This window comes from Xenia sp. Carnegie-2017, unplaced genomic scaffold, assembly GCF_021976095.1.
Source record: "Xenia sp. Carnegie-2017 unplaced genomic scaffold, XeniaSp_v1 HiC_scaffold_14, whole genome shotgun sequence".
NCBI lineage: Eukaryota > Metazoa > Cnidaria > Anthozoa > Malacalcyonacea > Xeniidae > Xenia > Xenia sp. Carnegie-2017.
The window spans coordinates 7678630-7700888 of record NW_025813447.1 but is presented as its reverse complement, the minus strand read 5'-3'; the positions used below and the strand labels follow the sequence as shown (position 1 = coordinate 7700888).

At 35.7% G+C, this 22259-nt stretch overlaps 1 protein-coding gene across 1 annotated transcript; it reads right to left on the bottom strand.

Moving 5' to 3' along the window:
* Positions 1 to 456: 456 nt before the first annotated feature.
* LOC124434792 (myelin regulatory factor-like) lies at positions 457 to 15441 on the bottom strand. The gene is made up of 19 exons (XM_046984702.1): positions 15291 to 15441; positions 13370 to 13442; positions 12091 to 12191; positions 10163 to 10223; positions 9255 to 9346; positions 8711 to 8813; positions 8463 to 8556; positions 8005 to 8058; positions 7874 to 7924; positions 7541 to 7617; positions 7162 to 7215; positions 6721 to 6774; positions 4720 to 4810; positions 4161 to 4238; positions 3806 to 3925; positions 3227 to 3397; positions 2747 to 2803; positions 1707 to 1760; positions 457 to 1352 (listed from the first exon to the last, which is right to left on the bottom strand). Exons 1-19 carry the CDS (start codon positions 15352 to 15354, stop codon positions 1257 to 1259), a joined length of 1545 nt encoding a protein of 514 aa, XP_046840658.1. The 5' UTR covers positions 15355 to 15441; the 3' UTR covers positions 457 to 1256.
* Between the last annotated feature and the right edge of the window lie 6818 nt (positions 15442 to 22259).

Below are 22259 nucleotides of genomic sequence, written 5' to 3'. Positions count from 1 at the left end.
ACGATCTACATCTACAAGCATGTAACGATACTCCCGGGTTCAAACTATTTACTTTATTAAGAAAATAAATGTCACTTGTTTACAGCGACAGTATCTTGTGATACATAAAAAGGAGTGATTGCATTTCTTCCCATGTATCGTGTTTTCAATATCCCAGACTATTTATCAGTGACGAGATTGAAATATTATTCAGAAACTTACGTCGAGATAACTGTAGGTCATTGAGTCATGAGAAAGCCGTATAAAAAATTGTAAAACATATGTCGTGACAATTTCTGTCAAAAATTTTTCAAGAACAATTTTATCAATTATAAACTGCATGAGATTTTCCCGAAGAGAATTCCTTCTTATTACGATCCTAGAAGTAGTGGATCTTATGAATACTTTGGTTGCATGACAGAACGCTTCAAAATTCCTTTTTACAAGAAAGTTATTAGAAGTAATAGTAAGTAGACATTTGTTTGATTGTTTTATTGATTGCATTTATAGTAATATCTAAGTAATCATAACAAAGCAAATATATTTGCAGGAAAATATGTACTTAATTTGTCAAAACTTTCGTAGCTAATTTAACCAAATCGACTAAAAAAAATATTTCAATTTATTAAATAAAATATAAAAATTCAAATGCAAATGTATAGCATTTGTCTAAATATGCAGGCTTGTTATGCTATCATGACACGTTTGCTCACGAATATAAGGAAATCGTTCCTAAAAAATACACCTCTAGGAAATCATACCTTGTGCTCGTTATTCACCCGACAACATTTTGGTAAAAACAAGTAGATACTTGGAATTAAAAAGCTTGAAAGAACTGTTCAGCAACAAAGCTAGGTTTTTAATACAACTTATGAGAGAAACTGGAAACGAAGGACTCAAATCCCCAGTCGAAACAACCAATTACTTCCAGTGCCACAGTTTGCTCCGATGATTGCAACAATATTACCTTGGTCACATGATCAATGAAAGTAAGCAAGACACTTTTAAATGGCTGCTAATTCATCATTCTCGAAAGCAATTTTTTCAGTATTTATAAAAATCTTTCATGAAAAGCAATTGAAAGGTTTCTTTGTACATTGTTTGCGATACTAGTTTACTTGTTGTAAAAAGTTGACCAACGCATTTGAGGTTATTGATTTGGAGACATTTATAGATTCCGATTTCAATGATAAAAAAGCGAGCCGAGCCGAGCTAACGCCATGGACATAAAAATGTTTTCTCCTTAATTGATGCTGTTATTTCAACTTTTATGAACACTAGGTTGTTATGGAATCAGAAACCACATTCTTCAAAACGACTTCTAAAATTTCGTTCTTCGTTTCCAACTCGATCAGTCGAGTCGTCAAAACTTTCTGAAAGAAACATACGTGAAACATTACGCGTTGCAACTGCAAAAGATTTTCGTAGCTGACACTAAATGTCTACCATTGTATGAAACGTACAATGCAAAGCAATCTTGTCGGTATACTATAGTACAACCTGGCTGACGTTATTACCATCAATGGATTTGCGACTCTACTGGTTGACCAGACTTTGTAAAAATCGTCAATGGAAAGCTTTATAAAAGTTTTGCAATGTCACGGAACCACACTCATTGAAATGGTCCATGAACATGGATGCTAGCACACTATTTTGTGTGGGAGAAGCAAGTAAGTATATTTCTGTATACTTCTGGCTTATTTATACTAAAATAATTAATGGCCTACCACAACTTTTGAAAGTTCTTGAATAGCTCCGATTGATTCCATTAGCAGTCGGTCCTATTGAGAAATAATAAACAATTATTGGATGAGGTTGAGCATGATATCGAGGTCAATGTTTTCTGCCGAAGACAAGCTGAGGCGGATAAAAGTTACCGAGGTCTGAATGATTCTTGATATTATGCGAAAGACGAATTCAAAAATTATTTTTATTATTTACCTCAACTAACTGAAAGCTTATTAAAACTGATCAAGGTAAAACATTTTCAAACCCTTGCTAATTTGTCCTTGTCAAAAGGTTTTTTCAAGTTCTTCTCGATTAAATATGCTACAAATATGTTCAAAACCAGCCTCGCCCCTTTTTTAATGTTTCTTGCATCCTTTTTGCACAAAAGCTTTCGCATATCGTTTTTAGAAACTTGGCAAACATCGCTATTATTATATTTTTTCAAAACCGGCTTTTTATGGCGTCAACAACTGTAGAAACTATTATTTGTAGATAAGACGTCATACCAAGAGCCTTCATACCTACAGATATCGAGAATTGTTTGTAAATATGACGTCATAATTACATATCGCGAGAATTATTTGCAGGCAATTGACCAATCAAAACCGAAATTGTTTGCATAGGGAATAATAATAAAGATTAAATGGGGTTCAGTTCGCAATACTGTATCACCAAATTGAACATAGTGGCGCAAAGGCAATTGATTTATGATATTATGAAGTTTAAACTAACTCCAATATTCTTACCACACTCAGATCGAAAAAAGCACATCGAAACAGAGTTTTTAAACACTGCCATAAAAACCACGTCTTCGAATAATTATACACTCAGTGAGTGTGATCAGGAGTAAGCTTTCACAATACAGGTATACAATCATACCGCTTTTCTTTATATTTCAATTTCGCTGTGTGGTTGTATTTGATGTTATCGTTAAGTCTTTGCGCTCCATTGATATCATGCTAACAGGAATTTCTCAAGCAGGAATAGCCTGACACACGTAACTTCACGATAATTAAATCTGTTAACACGACATATATACCTTGTTGATCATTGGAACATCTTTCAAAAGATTTCCATCTTGCAACGGGATATCAGTCTGGAATAAACCAAGAAACCAGAAATGTAGAAAAATCAAACAAATTGCAGCTAGTTCGTAAAATACACTATACTACAAACACAATAAAACACGAGCGCTGTTTGATTTATTACCCGAGTTTGCATTGCATTTGAGCTTAACAATTTATATCAAAGAGAATTTTGACAACCAATGATAAATACATTGATCATTTTAAAGGAAAATTTAAAAAACTTGTTTTAAATTTATCTGTTTTAAATTTATCTCAAAAGAAATTCACTGAAATAGGTAAAACCCGGACTTACTCACTTTCACTCATCTATAATTTTGAATACGTACAATAGTGCATGGCAGTACACGCACAACAGTTATAAAAACACACACTTAAATCTCGACATTAAAGATGACAACTGGCACGTGAACAACATTTGGGCATGGACTTACGCTCTCAGTAACGGCATCTGGTATCATGGCACGAAGATCACTTCCCAACACTCCCAAATGTTCAGCAGTTTCCTCGGATGCAAGTCCAGCGTGTTTAAGGAACATTTTTTTGTAACGATATCGATACAGCTGCATGTTGTTAACGTTCTCCAGGTTTTCACGCGTATCCGCCTGTAATGAAAATGTCCGCTTCAGTAATTTGTTTTCTCGACAAAATTCAAACAACAGCAATTTACAACATATATTTGCACGACGGTCCATGGCAATTGAACACACGTACGCATTAAAATCATGAAATAGCTCGCATTACAAAAGGCAGGAAATACGTTATTCCATTGACATGTTAGGAACCGATATTTCCAGAAAGGTCACGAAACAACATCAGAAGCTTTAAGTCCACACATGCAAGCGGGTAAAGCAGGGTGTAACATGCTTTGCACCAAACCTGTTTTAGGTCACATGGGCAGTTGATTAATTTTGCTACACCAAGAATGCCGAGATCAATAGCACGATGTACGTAGCAACATGATTTCCTATTCTATTCATCAATTCAATACAAGTATGTCTTTATCTCTTTACCTGAAAGATACCTTCGGTAAGTCGAACATCAGATGGTGTTAGCCATACGCCAGTTGATTTTATATTTCCATTTACAGTGAGGGGTTGATCTGGTTTGTCTGTGTTGATACCAACATACCCCTATAAACATAAAGTACATAGATTGTTTCGATTGAATAGCGCCCATATACGCTAAACTACCGCAAATAGAAAGTTAGACATGTTGGGCGATCTATTTATGATCAGAACTGAATGACCCCATGCATCATAGAGAGAAAAAAGCACGTTTAATAGCTTCAATGAATTGTGAACAGTTGAACAAATGCTAACGAAATCGTTTCACAGATGTAGCTGCAACATGCTTTGTCCAACATACCATTCTGTAAACACTATCGCTACTCTTGTCTTTGCACCAGAGAGCAACATCGTTTTCAAATTGCCCCGGATTTGATGCCTTGACGAAAATGAATTGAGAAAACATCCATGAATATTAGCACATCTTCAGAAAATGCGTGCCGAAAAAAAATCATCCATTATACTAGGAGAATTTTTAGTACTGTGAGTAGAATAAAAGAAGGATGGGTTATGTTAAAATGTTCCTTAGAGTCGGCAAGAAATTGAAACATAACAAGCAGAAAATTTCGTGCGAGGTGATGTGTCTAAAGTTATTTTTCAAAAGTAAAACAGCATATGGTCGACTCCAAATTATAAGAACCCTCTTTTGTCATTTATTTACAGTATACTATAACCTAAATTTATTTGTGTAATACTAGGTCAAATGCTTAAATAAATTGGTATGATGACATTATAGATCTAGGCTCATCATAACATTTTTTGTCACTTTCACAAAACGTGTCGAAAGTAGTGTCTTTGAACCTCAATGATAAGGATGGTCAAAAAATTAGCAAAGCAAACGAATTGATCGAATGACTCACCCTCACAATAACTCTTTCGGAAACTTGTCGACATATGGAGTAATTTCCTTCATTCGTGTACGCACGAATGTCAACAACCAACTGAAAATATCTAAATGTGTGAAAAACAATAAGGTTGTTGTTAAGCAAAATGCTTCAATACAGAAAATGTGTTTTCCTCTATTGAAGCAAGCGAAATTCACTGAAAATTGTTCAAAATTAAACAGCCGTTTGAAGTTTTATAATGAAAGTCTTCAATCAATAGGAAGTAGATGGAATGTTGAGCCGAGTTTTTATCGATGAAAAATCTAGCTACTGCAACGATACTGTTATCAGAAAACCGTTACATGAATAGCATATTGGCTGATATAAAAAACATGGATTAGTTACTTTAACGACTCCAGAAGCAGCTCCTGGTACAACAAGACACCGATCACAAAGTGTATTTTGCACTAACTAATTATGTGCTAACGCAGAATTCTTTTTAACAACAGTCTAGCGTTTTAGTGAGCTATCTCATGTTCAACAAAACGATTTCGATCCGCAAAGTGTTCAACAAACACAACTTTCCTGCACGAGGAAATCTTTGGATGTTATAAATTCATCACACATACACCATAATAAAATCACTGTTTTTAAACACTTTACTTAGCCAGTAATATTAAACGATAAAAAACAGCATATTCAACGCAGAAGGATATTGACCGAACGTGTATCGACGTCGATATTGCACCACAAAGTATAAGGTGCCAAATGCCCTTGAATAACCACTGATTTATGATTACATACTTCTCTGAAAATATTTTGGTGAAATATGGCAGCAAAACGAAACAAAAAAACTGGCACTGTTTTGACATCAATGTTCGAAACCATCAACATTTTTCGTAGCTTGTTCAACAGCAAAGCTTCGTTAAATTCAAACACAAAATTAAGTACGCTTTTTTACTCAAATCTAATCATCACCTTAAAACTATTTATTCAACCGCAAGCGCGTGACTAGAGCGTGATTTTCCAAAAAAATAAAGAAATGAAACATAACAATTAAAATGGCTTTCCTATACCAAGTACGAAGCTGCATGCATCAATAGAGCACAATTATCTAAATAAGATTTGGATGAAAGCAGTCTAATGAAGCGTTTGCTGAATTCTCGAGAAGTCTTTAGAAGTCTACGTGCCAGGCACTTCTATTTATGGCAGAGTCCAGCCCTTGAACCGCACGCACACGGCGAATATAAATGAAGACATGCGCTGTGCTCATTCAAAACGACAAAAGGTCGAAGACGAGTGCAGACGATGAGAGACGTTCTGTGGGAAAGACTTTCTATGGTTGGATATTCAAAGATAGTTGCCACAGAAATTAGTGGGGTTACTCTCATTTTGGTCTCAAACAAAAAATACAACGGAAGTGTGTTTATCATTTGGCTATGTTCTTTGTGAGTTTTTCGAGAAGACAAAAGCCTGAAACGTTCAAGCTGTACTAATATGGGCCCAAGACACGAAATATCACGATGAAAATGAACTGGCAGGTACGGCCTATTGATAAGCACTTAATTTTAGTTCCTTTATTTGCTCATTTTGCTAAACAATTTCTCCATAACATAAACACGTATTACGCCAGCGGGAGTGAATTTTTTCAGTGTTTGAATGTCGACGCACTTTTGTATCTCTTGACGAGGAAACACGAAAGCAAAAATACGTCTAAACTTCGCTAGTTGTTCATGATGCCGTCCCGTGACAGTGATTTACGAAAAGCAAGAGGCAGGAAATATAAGTTGTTGCTTTCGATAAGGTTGTGGCAGACTTTGAACTCGTCTGGCAAATATCTCCTTTAATTAAGATCAAGGCATCACTTTTAAATTTCCGTATGTTCTCGAGGTGATTCGAATGCTAATATACACTTGCGCATATATGGGATCTTCGTAGCAATAAAACGAAGGATTTGCTTTCCGAGAGTATGATTCGTGTAGATGCCCCTTAAGTTATTCCAACTTATTATTTAGTCATTATTACTGAAATTTCTACCTTTGATCCGGATTTAGCTTGCCCTTCTTTCTCATATTGTTTGAGGTCGTTTCACTGCAAATGTAAAAAAATCATTCGTACTTTTCGATTTTACTTGACACATAGCAATTGCTACGACAGCACTTATGAAATCAATATCGGGTTTGTGTGTGACAAACAAGAAGTGCGTTTGTGAACAATAACAAACCCGGACAAACCGGTGTGAACAAGGTTCAAAAAAATGTAAGCGAAAGAACATATAACATTTATGCAATATTCTATTCTACAAGCCTTGTCAGCCACAACAAATTCTAAAATATTTAGAGAAAAGCGGTGAGCAGTCAGTAAAGACTAACTGCAACAGTTTCCTCAAAAAACATTGACAGCTTTTCGAAAATATCATCTTAAAAACTTTTAAAATATCAACATAAAAATTTTTAACGAACTGTAAACGTAATTCACCTGAAATGTAAACGACCAATTGTCAGCGTTTTCAGCGGTGATCCATTGGGAAGTCTATTGTATAAGGACAAAGAATACAAATCAGAATTTTGTTGTTTACTAAATATACCTGCCAACAGCAGGCAAGCTTATCCTGGTCGGTTGCAAAAATTTACAGGTCTTCTTAAAACATACTGAACCGAATAGGTTCTAGTTCGAAAGTTTTCACAGATATTGTATTAATCAAAACGCTGTGAGCACCTGAGCAAACGCCACATTTTTTCTCTGCATGGTTCCGTATGCACAAATTCATCATTTGCGCTGTCTAGTCGACAATTTGTATATTAAAAGGCATCATGGCATATCTACAAACAACTTCAAAAAAGTTATAATGGCTTACTTCACTGGCACATAAGGCCGTTTTGATCTATCGGCACTTGACTGCTCCATTGTAATTCTTTTTTGTGGAGCTTCGGCCTAAAAAGAAAATACATTTCATTATAAAAGAACGAAACAGCTCGCAGAACAATACAACTTCAAATCAGAGTTCATGAGAACTAAAGCTTCACGCTCGTTCTTGATAAAGAAACTTAACTAATTTTATAAGGACATTGGATTAACTAATTTTATAAACACACTAAAGTTTCATTGTAATGAATCACTTCAGACAAAAACAATGTGTAGCTGCTATAATAGAAGATAGGAGAATCCATATATGACCTCAAGTAGCTACCTTTATAGCGTATAGATGAATTTTAACAAAATTCACTGTTTCCAAAGCATCCTGTAGTAAGATAAGAAATTGTATAATTGATTTGTTAATCTTTATAATGAAAAGCAGCATAAGCGTCATGGTTCACTCACATTCACTTTCACAAGAGTTGAATTTCCAATAACCATTTCCAGATTCAGAGAAATCTATATGATTTTGAAAAAACGACACTTAATGCTACATAAAAATGTAAAAATTTAACGCTAAAAAAGGAGAAAAAGTACCAGCACAAAACAGGAACGAAGCAGCGAAGAGAAATCTAGAGGCATAAATGGATGAAAATGATTCTTTTTCTGGCATTTTTCTGCTAGGAAACGAGTCATTTTGACCTGCTTTATGCCATGGTCAAAACGATTTCTCACGAAATCTCGAAACCTATCGCATCTTGTGGATTATAAAGAGCGAAATATTTTGATTCCTTAGCTCCAATTTATTTCATTGTAATTCAATCAATTTGTGGAGAATGTTTATCTTCACACTGAAGCGCCGCGAGAATCATTGCACCCAAATATAGCAATCTTGGAGAAAACTATAAAAACAACTTTCAAACCTGAAAATGGTTCTTTTTCTGGCAGATGAAAACACTTTCTGCCGGGGAAAAAGTTAACCCTTTATCACAGGTGACATGAAGACATGGCTCTTCTCTAGAAACAGGAAAATATTATAAAAGCCATAAGCTAACTGTCAAGTAGATTTTTCATTTTGAAGAACCAAAACCGTATCTTCAAATAACCTGTTTATCATGAAAGATTACTGAACGATATAGACTTTCATACAAGAAAATTAATAAATGCTTACGATTGAACAGAAGACTCGTATATTTTATGCCATTCCTCTGTATCACATTGAGTCCATTTGATTGATCTTTGATTTTGTGGTTGAGAACATTCACCCGAATCACCTGAAAATAAATGACAATAATTTAGCAAATAATAAGTTTTGAACAAGTTTTGAAAAAGTAATAAATGTTTTACATATTTTAAATGTATAATGTACACCACGGAATTTTCATAAGCACAAGCAACAGTTTCGTAGTCGACGACAATTTAGTACAACAACGCACGAATTTAGCACGAAAGCACACACTACAAATCGCAAATCATTTCAGAACAAGGCAGATCGATATTGAAACTGTGCCACAAAAACAAGAGAAAGACTTCTAGGTACAGACTAGTACATAGAAACCGAACAAATCAGTCTTGCCATAACAGAAACATTGACGGCTAAGTATATTACGACGCAAAGCTCATTAATAACTTCACCAATGTTGACTGACACAACTTCCTGAACATTTTAAAGAAAACGAAATGATAAATAATAAGAAGCCAAAACATTAACTCACTTTGAGAGTTGCTTTTCAATCTCGTCCGTTTTTTACAATCCCCTTCACTTTCAATGGAAAGTTTGCGTTTATTGTTTGAACTCTGCAAAGGACTAAAGGAAACATAATTAAATTTATTATATGTATTTTCTTTTGAACACACTTATTTGACATGAACTGAATAGAAAATTTATCGAAAGAAAAAATCATCGCCACCTGCAGCAGCGCTGAATTTCATCATTTGAGATGAAGTTCCATTGATATATATATAGCTGACACGCTTATTTAGTCCTGCTACGTAAGATTTTCCTTGTTATTCTCAATCGGAAACAATAAATTCATAAACAGTTTTAATATTTACATAATGAGACCAAAAATTGTAGACTGGTCACGCTACTGTTCTTACTACAAATCATTCCCACATTCTGCAACACGATAGCATGTCTTCTTTGCCCACGAACTATATCGCAGCTCATTCATAATCAATGTTAAAATGTGGTATTTGAAAAGTAGCTACAAAAACGCAATATGCTGTAGCGTTAAAGGCGTTTTCTATCATGTTATTTTGATATTTCTTTTGTTTAATCTTACCTCTTAGTTTTTTTCCTATTCATCATGCACACTACAACTCCAGCGCTTGAAGAAGCTATGTAAGAGCTAGTTTACACTTAAAAAGAAGTATGGTTTTCGGATGGCACGTGGTAATTACGCAAAATTCAGATTGCACTGAGCTGCACCCGGTTGAGTGCAGCGACATCCGGTACAAACGTTAAACAGAAAAAAGGGTCAAACCGATTGGAATTCTTCGTATGTACCAATTTTGTACAAAAACAGAAAGGTACAACGGCAAAATGTGAAACAAACACGATACCGGTTTTGTAAATGGCTACAACATAAACACGAGACTTGTAATATGAGCATATACTCACTTTGTCTGTCTCAAATAGTGCTCCAGTTCTGGTGCATCAGTTAAACAGGCTTGCCCAGAATCTAGTAAAAACATTTTCAACGTTAACTCATTCCGATAAGCTTAAGATGGAATAAATTAGTCCACTGCAAGTGAGACCACGATGAAGTACATAACGAGATACTGTAGCACCTTGTTGGAATTGTGACAATGCGCTTATGTGTGATTGCGACAGGATGTTTGGTGAAATAAGGAATCATGATGTTTTGAACATAGGAATCTTGGAATTCAACTGTGCGTTTGATGAATTTGGAAAGAAAATTTAATTTTCTATGCATTTGAACCTTTCTCAAGGGCGTATTTGAAACAGTCTACTATGTTTTGGCTTGATTATTGAAAGTTTTGCAGATGCATCGTCTGTCCAAGATGCAATGTTTGTCATCTAATACCATTTACGGCATTTTCCGATGTCTCGAATACCGGTGGAGTTTATTCTCTATATAGCGAATAAACTTCGTTCATTTTTGTAAAATACGCAAAACGCTGATTATTTTATAATTAAGATGAGCTCATAGAAGAAGTATATGCCTGGTTTGCGCATGAAATTCATTGAAGAAAACTCGTTTTCATCGACACTCGGCAGATGACAACATAAAGGAGAACGCGTCGTAGGAAACCATTTGCAGATATTACTTAACTAAATGTGTTGCAGCAGACGAACTACAAGTGGAAATGAAGAGCGTTAATGTAAGAAGCAATGTACGGCATCCGATGTGAAATATTTGACTGCTGTCCAAAAAAACACACATGAGCCACGTGCACAAGAACAAAGTCCGGCATCGAACTTCGCACTTGCAATCATCACCCTTCACCATATATGTTGCGGCAGATAATAGGTGTAGAATATCGCTACAATTAAACATTATCGGTTTATCGGTTTTAAACGATATAACATTACAACGTAAGATAAATGTTTTCACGTGGCTTTACAAGTGCACACCTTCATTAGTAAGCCTAAAACTTTATCTCATCAATCAAAACACACCAAATCCTCGTAATAAGTCAGCCAAATTATGGGGAAGACGCTCTTTGAAAACTCAACCCCCTCACCTACCTGGCGTGCCTCAAAGTGTTTCCATTTACAAGACCGTAACTCCTAGAGAGCTGGAGAGTCCCTCGCCCCACCCTCCCCCTCGATAAAATCGTATGAAAACATCATTTTGCTAGTGATAATTCGCAAAAATATGCAATATTAGGGAAAATTAAGACTACGTTTAAACTACTCCGGACCTGTCTGAAAACGGCGCAATAAAGTAACAGAGCCGGATGAAGTTTATACAACACCGGGGCGAATTTGTTTAAAACTTCCGGAGCTATACTACCACACTTTCTAAACGTCGTCGAACGAAAACGGAGCGCTATGCTTGTCGTGTAAACAGCTAACCGTTCATATTTCTCTACACTTTAGATACCAGTTCTCTTTAATGCGTACTGCGTTGTGGCGCATATTTGAAAATGGCGATCCTTTCATGGTGTGGAAAGCTTTTAATAACTGATTCCGTTGTAATAATTACAAATCATTGTTTTTTATGACGTATGCCTAGAGATATAAACATCTAGCAATATGGAAAAAAAAAAGGCGCCATCTTACATAAACAGAGACATCATATGTAAACACCCGCAAAACTGTAGCAGAATTCAAACGGATCACAGTGAATGTAATCAAATTCTGCGTCACTTTCTAGCTCCGGCGTAGTGCAAACCAAGTCTAAATCCCTACCCAGCCCCGAATATTTTGACCCGCGTCTCACATGATTTCTTGAGGCAAAACGCGCATTTAAAGGCTCAACGATTGCTTGATGTCTTAGAGCGTCTCCGATTGCAAAAAACCGGTTTCTCCACCTATGGATGACACGTGAAGGAGCAAAGTCTACATTCATCAAGACTTACCGGTGTTTTTTAAATCAACATTTCCATCAAATATGGACGTGGGTGTGACAGGGCAGGATCCAGGGGGGGTTAATGGCAGGATAGATGAATTCAAGGATAGACTAAAAAGGAAACATCATAGACTTTATCAATTAGGAAATCTTAAATAGGAGGCCGCAATGTCATTGTGTTGAAATTTTGCTTGTAAGACTTAAAGTATGAATTAAAGAGGTTTTAGACGAACATGTGAGCAGTTTTTAAAAATCGTTCATATATTAGTTGTTTGCAGCCGAAATTTTCATAACCACAGCGCCATACATTGAAAATCACTGCACTAAGTTTTGGCCTAACAATCTAAATGTATGTTATGAAACCAAGCCGTTTTTCGGATTGAGTCGGATTATGACGTCTTTAGCACAACAGACGGGTTATGTAACGAGTTACGCATGATTTAGTTACTTTTTTCGAAGTTGTAAAATTGTCGGCCCTCCCCCTCCCAAATAGCAGTCCATTTGAACTTTGATGTTCTAATTTTTAAATTAGAAGAACAACAGACCGGACAAAAAGATAATTTCGAAAAATTGCATAAAATTAAAAAATCAAAGGTGTCAGATATTTTTCCATCAACAGGACCGTAACCAGAAATTTTAAATTGGTGTGGGGGTTGGTGGTGCACGTTTGAAAAAAACCAACTTTCACTGATGATTTTCTTGGCATTTCAAATATCCTTTTAAGTTCTGGCTTAACATAATACATGCGCTTTAAAATGAGCCTACAGAGAAAGAAACGCGCGATTGAAATCAATAAAATTGGGTCCTCCCAACTGTTGAACACGGACATCAGAGATGTATGACGGGTGGAGAGGAGCTCGTGCTACTAGTTCACCCCCCTGGTTAAGGGTCTGCATTAATGTGTCTTTTATTAGAAAATCTCATGCTGTGAAATCAATGGCCACGCCCATTTTCAATTACTTTGTTATGTCAAGCGAGCTAATTGAATTCCTTTGACATTAGCGTTAATCTACAAACCTATCGTTATGGATACAGTGACAAAAAACATAATTTTTTCGCCATGCAAAACGACGATGGCATGCGATGAAAAATATAAATAACTTTTTATCAGAAAAATTTCTATTCGTTTCTTATGAAAGTTAATTCTGTTCATTGTTTTTCCTGCGGACTTTGTGTTTCTCGCGAAGACGGAAATATTAGCAACATAGGAGTAAAACACGGCCCGGTTTCCCAACTGATCTTGGCCGGACAGTGAAATAACCGCAGTAGGAAGTAGACAGTTCACTTACGTGTCAAACGGCAGATTATGGTCAACTTGCTGAACAGGATCATTCCAGTTAAGATGGTCGACGATATTGATACCTTTAGCATAAAACAATGAAGGTTCACACAACAAATAGAATTTCTCAGCTTTTGTAGTTCATTGCAGCTCACGTACCACTAAAAGACTGTTCACATGAGCCCGGAAAACCGGGATTTAGCGAGGCTTGAAATGATTTCGAGTCGTTTAAAAGCATAGTCAGAGCATAGAAAAATTGCAAAAATGGTACTTTTTTCCGACAAAAAATATCAGCAAGGAACATTCAATAAACAAAAAATGTTCATTGATCTTCTATGAAAATAGACGCAGTACAACTCCACAAGCCAAAATAACTAAAAAACACCAGGCAACGTTCTTCAGGTATTTTAAAAATAGCAGTTATAATTCAATCTTCGTAATCCTGATTTCGGTACTGAACTTCACGAGAGATTCAACCACAATAGGTTTTGTTTGGAAAAAGCGTTTAAAACGGATCATGCCACTACGTAGCGACATATCGCTGCAGAATGGATAATGCTATTATAGCAACTTAATGCAATGTACTTTTCTAATTTAGTGCTTTTCTAACTCATCAAGGAAACACATGCCCTGCATCCTGCCCTCTTCGACATTCAAGCACAACACGTGCTCATTGCGTGAAGTGACGTCATGGATGTGGAGATAATTCAAATATGGTCTGTTTCCTTTTAATTCAAACCGTGGACTCTGAACAACGGCACATGAACTACATGCAAAGGCCGTGCACGAAAGGTGACCCCTTTTCCGGTCGGGCATGTAGACAAACAAAATACAAAAAAAACTGAACAAGTTCAACACCGCCGTTAATAAAAATAAAACAATCCTCGAACAATTCCAAGATTCATCCGAAAAAGCTGCTTTTTTATTTAGATAACAAAGCCTCGCTTTCAATTCTTCTAAAATATGCGCGGTACTTGTGGGGAATTTACTGGTAAGCACCAATCTTTGAAAAACCGATTAGATTTTTTACCCAGGGTAAACAAGTCAAACAGAAGCGTAACGAGGTCCGCGAAGAAATTTTCCCGAAACGACATTGTAACGTATGTATCGCTGCAGTTGGGCCATTGATGACGAAAAATTCCGGGCAGAGAGTGGCGATGTTAACACGAGCTCTTGCAGGTCAAATGTGGCAGTAAAATCTACTAAAAGCATGTTATGAACTTCGTTTTATGTACCACCAATTCCCTACCAAACGTTTACGACGGGAGGTACAACTGCAGCGAATGGCGATTGAGAAACCAACGATGCGAGTAAATTTTGGCATCTCAAACAAATTCGTTTGGGTAGAAAGAGCGTTTTGCAAGCTCGGATGTTTAGAACGGCTAAGTCCGTCCGCTCTCGTTAACATAAATGTAGTGTTCTTGGACGGTGTAACTCGTCAAGAGGTACAGGTTTGTAAGTCGATGCACTGATTTAAACTTTAAATAAAAAGATAGGATCTTAGCAAGATATTTTGATAATAGAACATGCAAAAAACGAATGTGTGTTTACTTACAAAAGAGCCTCAATTCAATCTAAGCAACGTTTCCGACTTTGGCCTAACCAAAGTGAAGTACAAGGTATGCTTTATTGAATAGTGCTGTTGCATGAAAACATTAGAAGGTTACAAATATCTGCATAAGGCATCTGTTTGATTTGCTAATGTTGAAAATATTTCAAAAGTACTAAAAGTGCAAGCTTTTTACATACAAGCCCGGTGAATTGTTGTTATTTTAGCAAAAAACATCTGCACATTGACCGGGATAATCTGCAGTACTTTAGTCTAAAATATTTTTGGGTTTTGTAAGAGCTGAAAATTCGACTATTTGACAAGTATCTCACAAACAGTCAAAAAGCTTTTACCGCACAAAAAAAAACACTTTTATTCTCACCATGCGTTCCACTATCCGCTATTTCTTCAAAGATTTCCAAGCTAATTTCGTCCATTTCGTCCATGTTTTACGCCCGAACCCAAACAACAAATGCTGCCTGCTTGGGCGCACAACATGCAAATAACCATTGCTCCCCTTGACCGGTTTACATATTATGCAAATGAGCCGGCTGAGCCTTGAGTACGGATTCAATTACAGTGATTTAAAATAGCGCACTTCCCCCGTAACATTGGCCTTTTCGTCTTCAGCATTTGTCAACACCAACATTCCTTCGTCAGCTTTTTATTGAAAACCTTCTTCTCACGTGTCTTGATGTCCTGTGCACGTGTGGGATGAGGCGCTCGCCACACATAAATTGATGTACATGAGCATACGCAATATGTGTCTTTGGGCTTTAGTTATAAGAAGGTTCACGTGAATTGTCGCTTTTGAATATGGAGTATAAGTGTAAGCAACGAGAACAGGTTTACATATGATACGCCTTCTAATTGAATTGCATTCGAAACGGGCGAAAAAATGAAAACGCTTCTTTTGGGGATCGATTGGACTTAATTCGCTTAAAATCGCAAAAACCCCAACTCTTCCGTCAAAAAACGCAGGCAAGAAAGTAATACTGAACTTCAAGAACATTCCATTATCCCAACGATTACAGTCATGAAATATTTCACAAATTTTTACAAAAAAGAATTCACCTTGGTGCAAAATTGTCAGTCAGCTGATAAACATTAACTGAAATTGAATACGCATTTCTGAAAATCCGGCCCGTTCTCAAATGTTCGACAGCAAATTATGTTCACGCCTTAATCTAAGGAAGCGTTTACCAAAAGCATGATCTCCAAAACAAAACTATGCCTAAAACGAAGCTTCTGGCATTCTTTTCCCGCCGTTAAACCCAAACCAAGGAAACAATATTCATACGGAAACGTCAATCATCTTAAAACCAATGCAAAATGCCTTTGTTCAACATTGCAATCACGAGTTGTATAACATTTTCAGCCAGCTAGCCTGTCAGAATTCTTACACTGTGCTATGGAACAACACATTTGTATCTACTATATAGGGCGATTAATTCACACAAACATAAATAAAGAAAATCTATGTCTTTTTGATACCATACACAGACTACAAATGCTACACACAGAGGATGTAAACATTATCCGAAATCATGCGGCCTAATCACTCTCAACGCATTCACTGACCTACTATATTATTATCCTCTAAAATCACAAAGTAGAGGGATTTTTAAGTCGACACATAGCTATATGGAGGCATATTTTAGCAAAATTGACGATGGCGAGTCTTAAAAAGAAGAGTAAACATTCAATTTTCATTTCATCCGTATATAAACCTTGATATTATGACTAAACGCGAAGAAGCTGTGACTTCTAAATGACGCGCAAGCTAAATCATAGCTGGCTACCACATTGAGGCACGTTTCTCTTGTAACTATAGTTCATGGTTTGTTGAATTTGTGTTCAAACGTTGTTTTTGTCAGCTTTATTCATAGTTACGCTACTGAGCTGAGAAAACTCAAAATTTGACAGAAACAAACCTAATTGCACTAACAGAAGTTTTTCAGAACATAAAGATGTAATTAACATGTTTTTTCAAGCAAACTATTTGAAAGAATAGCAGTCGAGTGTACCGTATACCGTAATTTTCAAATCTAGTTCCCACAATGGCAGTTACCGCCAAATTTACGGTAAAATGAGAATGAAAATATCACTAGCTACAATTATAAAAGAAATTTATTCCAAGCATTCTATATATCTTAGAAATTTTTCAGAAAACTGTACAGTTGTGTTTTGTAGAATTGACGCGAAAATAGGCAGTCGAATGTATCGGTGCTAGTAGCACGTACTACAACAAATTAATCTAAAGAGTGCAATAATTTTCGAATTAAATCCTGTCTCGGACTAAACTAATCAGAGATGAAAACTCCACGAGGCTTGATTTTTGAAATAAATTTTTTAAAACGTTGTTTTCCTTGTGTACAAACTTTGTGCTCCTTGTGTACAACTTGTGTTCCTTTTGAAATAAATTTTTTAAAACTTTGTGCTCCTTGTGTACAAACTTTGTGTTCCTTGTGTACAACCTTGTGTACAAACTGTTTATATTTCAACACTCAGAGGAAAGATCTATTGAATTCTTAGACGTAAAGGATACCATGATTTGATATTTTTATCGAAGCCTGGAGCTAAACGACAACAAATAGTTGCAAATTTGAAAGTCAAACATCAGTTGGAAAAATTGAACACCAAAAAATTGAACCACGAACATTGAGAATAATGGCTCCCAGTAAAAAATACTATGAGAGATAAAAATTGCATAAAAACCGGTCAATTCAATTTTTCCTTCGTCGTTTCAAATTATTTAGAAAGTGGCTAGTAGTAGCTAATAGCTATTACTAAATATTTGGATTTTTACTCAACACAACGTCATTGAAAAACATCTAACTTCAAATTTAGGATTAAAAATTAGTGTATAAGTTTCACTTATTATTCAGACGGTTGGTAACCGTCATCTTGTAAAGCAGAAGGCCTAGATTATCGTGCCAAAACAGAGCAGTCGAAATTGAGCTTTAAGAGAGTGGTTGGCATCCATTCATGTAGCAATTATATAGTAATTTATGAAGAGGAAACTTTCTTTTTGTGTGAAGTTTATTTAACTTTAGTTATGAGTATTTAATAAAATAGAGACTATCGCGGTGACAAATCTGCAAATAGTTTTAAAGATCGCAAATACCATAGTGAATGGTAAAAGTAATATAATAAGTTAATAGTTCAATATTTATTATATTCTAATAAACATTATTTTAGAACTATTGGGTTAGTACTCTTTACTTAAAACAGTTCTTTTAAGAACTATTAACTTATTATATTACTTTTACCATTCACAACGATATTTGCGATCTTTAGAATTATGAGTATTTCTTTAATTATTTTTCAGGACCTACATGACGCAGTAGTTTTTAAGTGCACATAGAGTCAAGAAAACATTCTTCAGCAGAGAAAGACCAGAAGACTGTAATTTAGGCGAAAAAGCCGACACACATACTTTAGTAAAAGCCTTTTGAGGAAATTTATACATACAAGAGGAAAAAAGGCGCCGTTGTGATTTCCATTTTTTAGTTCTGCAAAAGATGATTTAAATTGAGATACGGTTTTATATCATGAAGCGCAATTTCAACAATCAATCTAAAGGGTATTCGCGATCGAAGAAACACCCAAATCACAAGAATGCGCTACACAAAATTGCATTTCACTTATCACTTTCTACTGCAAATACGCACAACCCGAAACATGCGCAGACATCTGGTAAAATGTGCAAAATTGAGCTACTTCCTACCTTTCGCGATTACAGAACACCCGGGGTAGAAATTGTGATTGAATGACAGGCATCTGTGATCCATCACGACTTCGTGGCACCAGGTATATTAGCCCATGCCACCATATCTTTGCATATAGAAATAATCTCAAGTTCGCGCACACCATGCACTGAAATAACAATCGTCATAATGCGCACGCATGTTTGAAAAAGTACCACTATCAAGCCGCGTCATATTTGCCAGACCATGAGACATAACATTTTAAGTCGCACTCTCTTCAATCGCACGGGATGAAAGCCGCCACAAACTGATGTGTTTTTGTCTTCTTTGATTGCAAAAAAGTGCTGCAATGTTTTCATGTCGGTGATTTAATTTATTACGGCTCAGCTGCAATTTCGTTAAGCATATATGCGAAATCTTTTTTCGGTGGTCAAATTATGGATTTTCAGATGATGCTAACCCAAAACAATTACTTCCGCAAAGAACATTTTTTAAAAACTCACCAGTCATGAGCACAGACTCAGTATCTTGTTTATAGTGACACACCGCTGCTCGGCTCACGAGGAGGGCATGTGACATACGCACAACCAACCTTAATCAGAGCCCTCTATAGTATAACTATAGTATAACTATCTTATACTATAGAGGGCTCTGACCTTAATCCTTGGCCAACTTACATAACAACAGAGAGGTTGGCAAACACAAGGTGTTGATTAAAACCATGGATTCATACCGGATTGACAGAAAATCGTGCGCAATACGTTATCAAACAACTTTCGGTTTACTAGTAGCTACACAAAATTTAACGCAACAGAGCCTTCACGAAGCTTTTGATCTCAGATAGAACATGTGCAGTGTTCGAAATCATCCAATTAAATAATGTCAAACCCCAGTTGATGTTCGCAAACGAACTCTGCGGCCCAAGTGTCAATCCCACTACATTTTGTGAATATTCAAAAGCGGACATTTGTGACGAATCAACTATTTCAATTGATAAACACGCTGAAAGATGGCAATATGAAAGAACACGGAAGGATGAAAATAATTAAGTATTCACTAGTTCAATAAATATTAAAACGAGAATTTATAATAGTTATTTTGAGTCAATCCTCCAAAATACACCCATCTGAGCCTTTCGCACAAAAACGAGTGTAAAATAAAAATATCCCTTTCGAAGTGAAAAAAATATTCCAAGATTTAATTGCAACTCAAAATGAAATGTATTTCCCGGAAATTCTGGTGACACTTAGCAAAACATCATTGTCATCGCTCGACTTTGTGCGAATTTCTTAAAAATTTAAGGTTTTCATGAATAATTGTTTTTGGAGATGTTGTTGGTATTATGACTCGAACTTGACGGAAAATTCCTTAAATTTTATTTTTCGTCACAATAAAACCACCCAGTTAGTAAAGATGAACGCATTCCAGTTGACCTGCAAGGGTCAAGATAAAACTAAATAGTCGTCCGAAATGAAACCACCAGCGAATTAATGAACTCGATTTCATTTATTGCCCGAGAGCGATAACTTTAAGCAAAATGTAAATGCAGAAGTAATGCAAGTATTTTTGCAAGTGTGATATTCGTAAGCAAATGTCGATTGTGCTGCCTGATTTGAATACATTGACAACACTTTATCATAGGAGTATTAAAATTTATCCGCAATAAAACAGTGAAATAAAAATCATATGCCTAAAATTTCCGAACACCTGATTGGATATATCATTTTCTTCACTGGTGAAAAACGTCGTATCTGCATTCTGATTGGATATATCACTTTTCTCACTTTTCTCAAGTTTTATCATGAATGGTGAACATAATGAAATTAAAAAAAACAAAAACAATACTTTTGATTTTATTTATCCATGGCTTTGCAATTTGCCTAGGCATTATCCGTAAGCGAATTCAATATAAGAGCAAGGAAAACGATTTAAACAGCAGCACATTGGATTTCTTCAGTAATTTTCATTTCGAAACACAACTTTCCATGTATAAACCATACTCCCTTCAAGCAACTTGATAAATATCGAAGCAAGTTCATTACGCTTCCCTTTAAAAGAAAAAAAACGTAAGCAACGAACCTAGTTCATTCGTAAGAGAGGATTGCCTTTCATAATGTTAAGATAGAAATGGCGGAAAAACTCATTATTCCCGATGAACGGAATAATTAGTGTGTGTTATGCATTTTTTATGTAAATTAGGTGATTGTTTTGATGCGTTAGAATTTGTACTATCTCTTCGGTGAAAATTTGACTACAATCTAAATTCCAATACTCGTATAAAAAAAGTTTCGTTCGCTGCGCTCACTCGTTTGTTTTCAATCCATCTTAACTCGTGCATAAAAATCGTACGCACTCACCAACCATGCAGTAATCTATTATTATAATTGCCATTTTTTTTTGGTAATTTTCTAGGTTTATCTTAAACTATTGGGGATTAACTAGAATAGAATTTGCAAAAGAGAAATGCATGCAATATTTTTTTCTAAAAGAAAAAAACATTCATTAATCGACAAAAGCAGCTTTGGCGATCTAATGTTGAAGATAATAGATGAGATTTGAGCACGATTATAAGTTGTCTTTGATAAAAATCAGGCGTTTCGTGGACCATTAAAACACGTCCACGATTGAGAAGCAAATGCTTCAAATCCGTTTCCATCAAATGAAAATTTTCTAGTCAAAGCGCAATAGAATCTACATTTAGAGCATATGCAATAGAGAAAGCCATGTCAAGGGATCAACACGTCTACTACAATCATAACATGCGATCAGAAAAAGTTAATATTGCATTCCATTGCTTAGCTTTGATAATCTTTGATTGACAGATCAAACGATCACAGTGATTACAGTGGTAAGCAGCTGTTTTATCAAAATACAATTAATTTAGAGAAATGCTGCTACTAATCCAAACACCGAGCAAATTAAACTTGTTTTGTTCAAGTTATAAACATAAGGAATAAATTTTCGATCAACTTTAAATCCACATCTACATATTCTGCACAAGGCAAAGAATATTCCGTTGCCTGCATGTAATAATCTATTGATTGCAGAATATGTAGATGTGGATTTGAGAGCTTCGTCTCCTAGGAGATGCACGTATCTTCTAAAGCATCAATAAAACCAAAAGTTTAATGAATCTTTCAACTGGAAGTGGCGTTTCTCTATACAAAATGTGATTTTATCCACCCGCAGAAACGTATTCCAATGATTGCCATTGACCTATGAATATGTGTTGCTGTTTGAAGTCATTTCCGGTGAAATCAAAGATTGGCTAGGAAATCTTTTCGGCCGTCCATTAAAAATTACTCAAAGGAAAACAGCAAAAGTTTTGTCAAACGCCAAGTGCGAAATTCAAAACTATGTATTTCTACATCTGCGAGTTGAAAACCGATTTTAATTATCTAGACAGTACAATTTCAGATGAATTATTTGTGACAAATAGGAATGATGAAATGGCAATATTCGATATAAAGTTACAGTAGATGGAGAAAAAAGTGCGCAGCCCAGGCCCGTGTAATGCAAAATACATTCAAAGACAATTAATTGAGACATCAACCGTTCTAATACCATATCACAACACGTAAGTGGCACATAAACCATTTTTAACATTCATGTAATTATATAATTAAAGACATGTTGGTTAC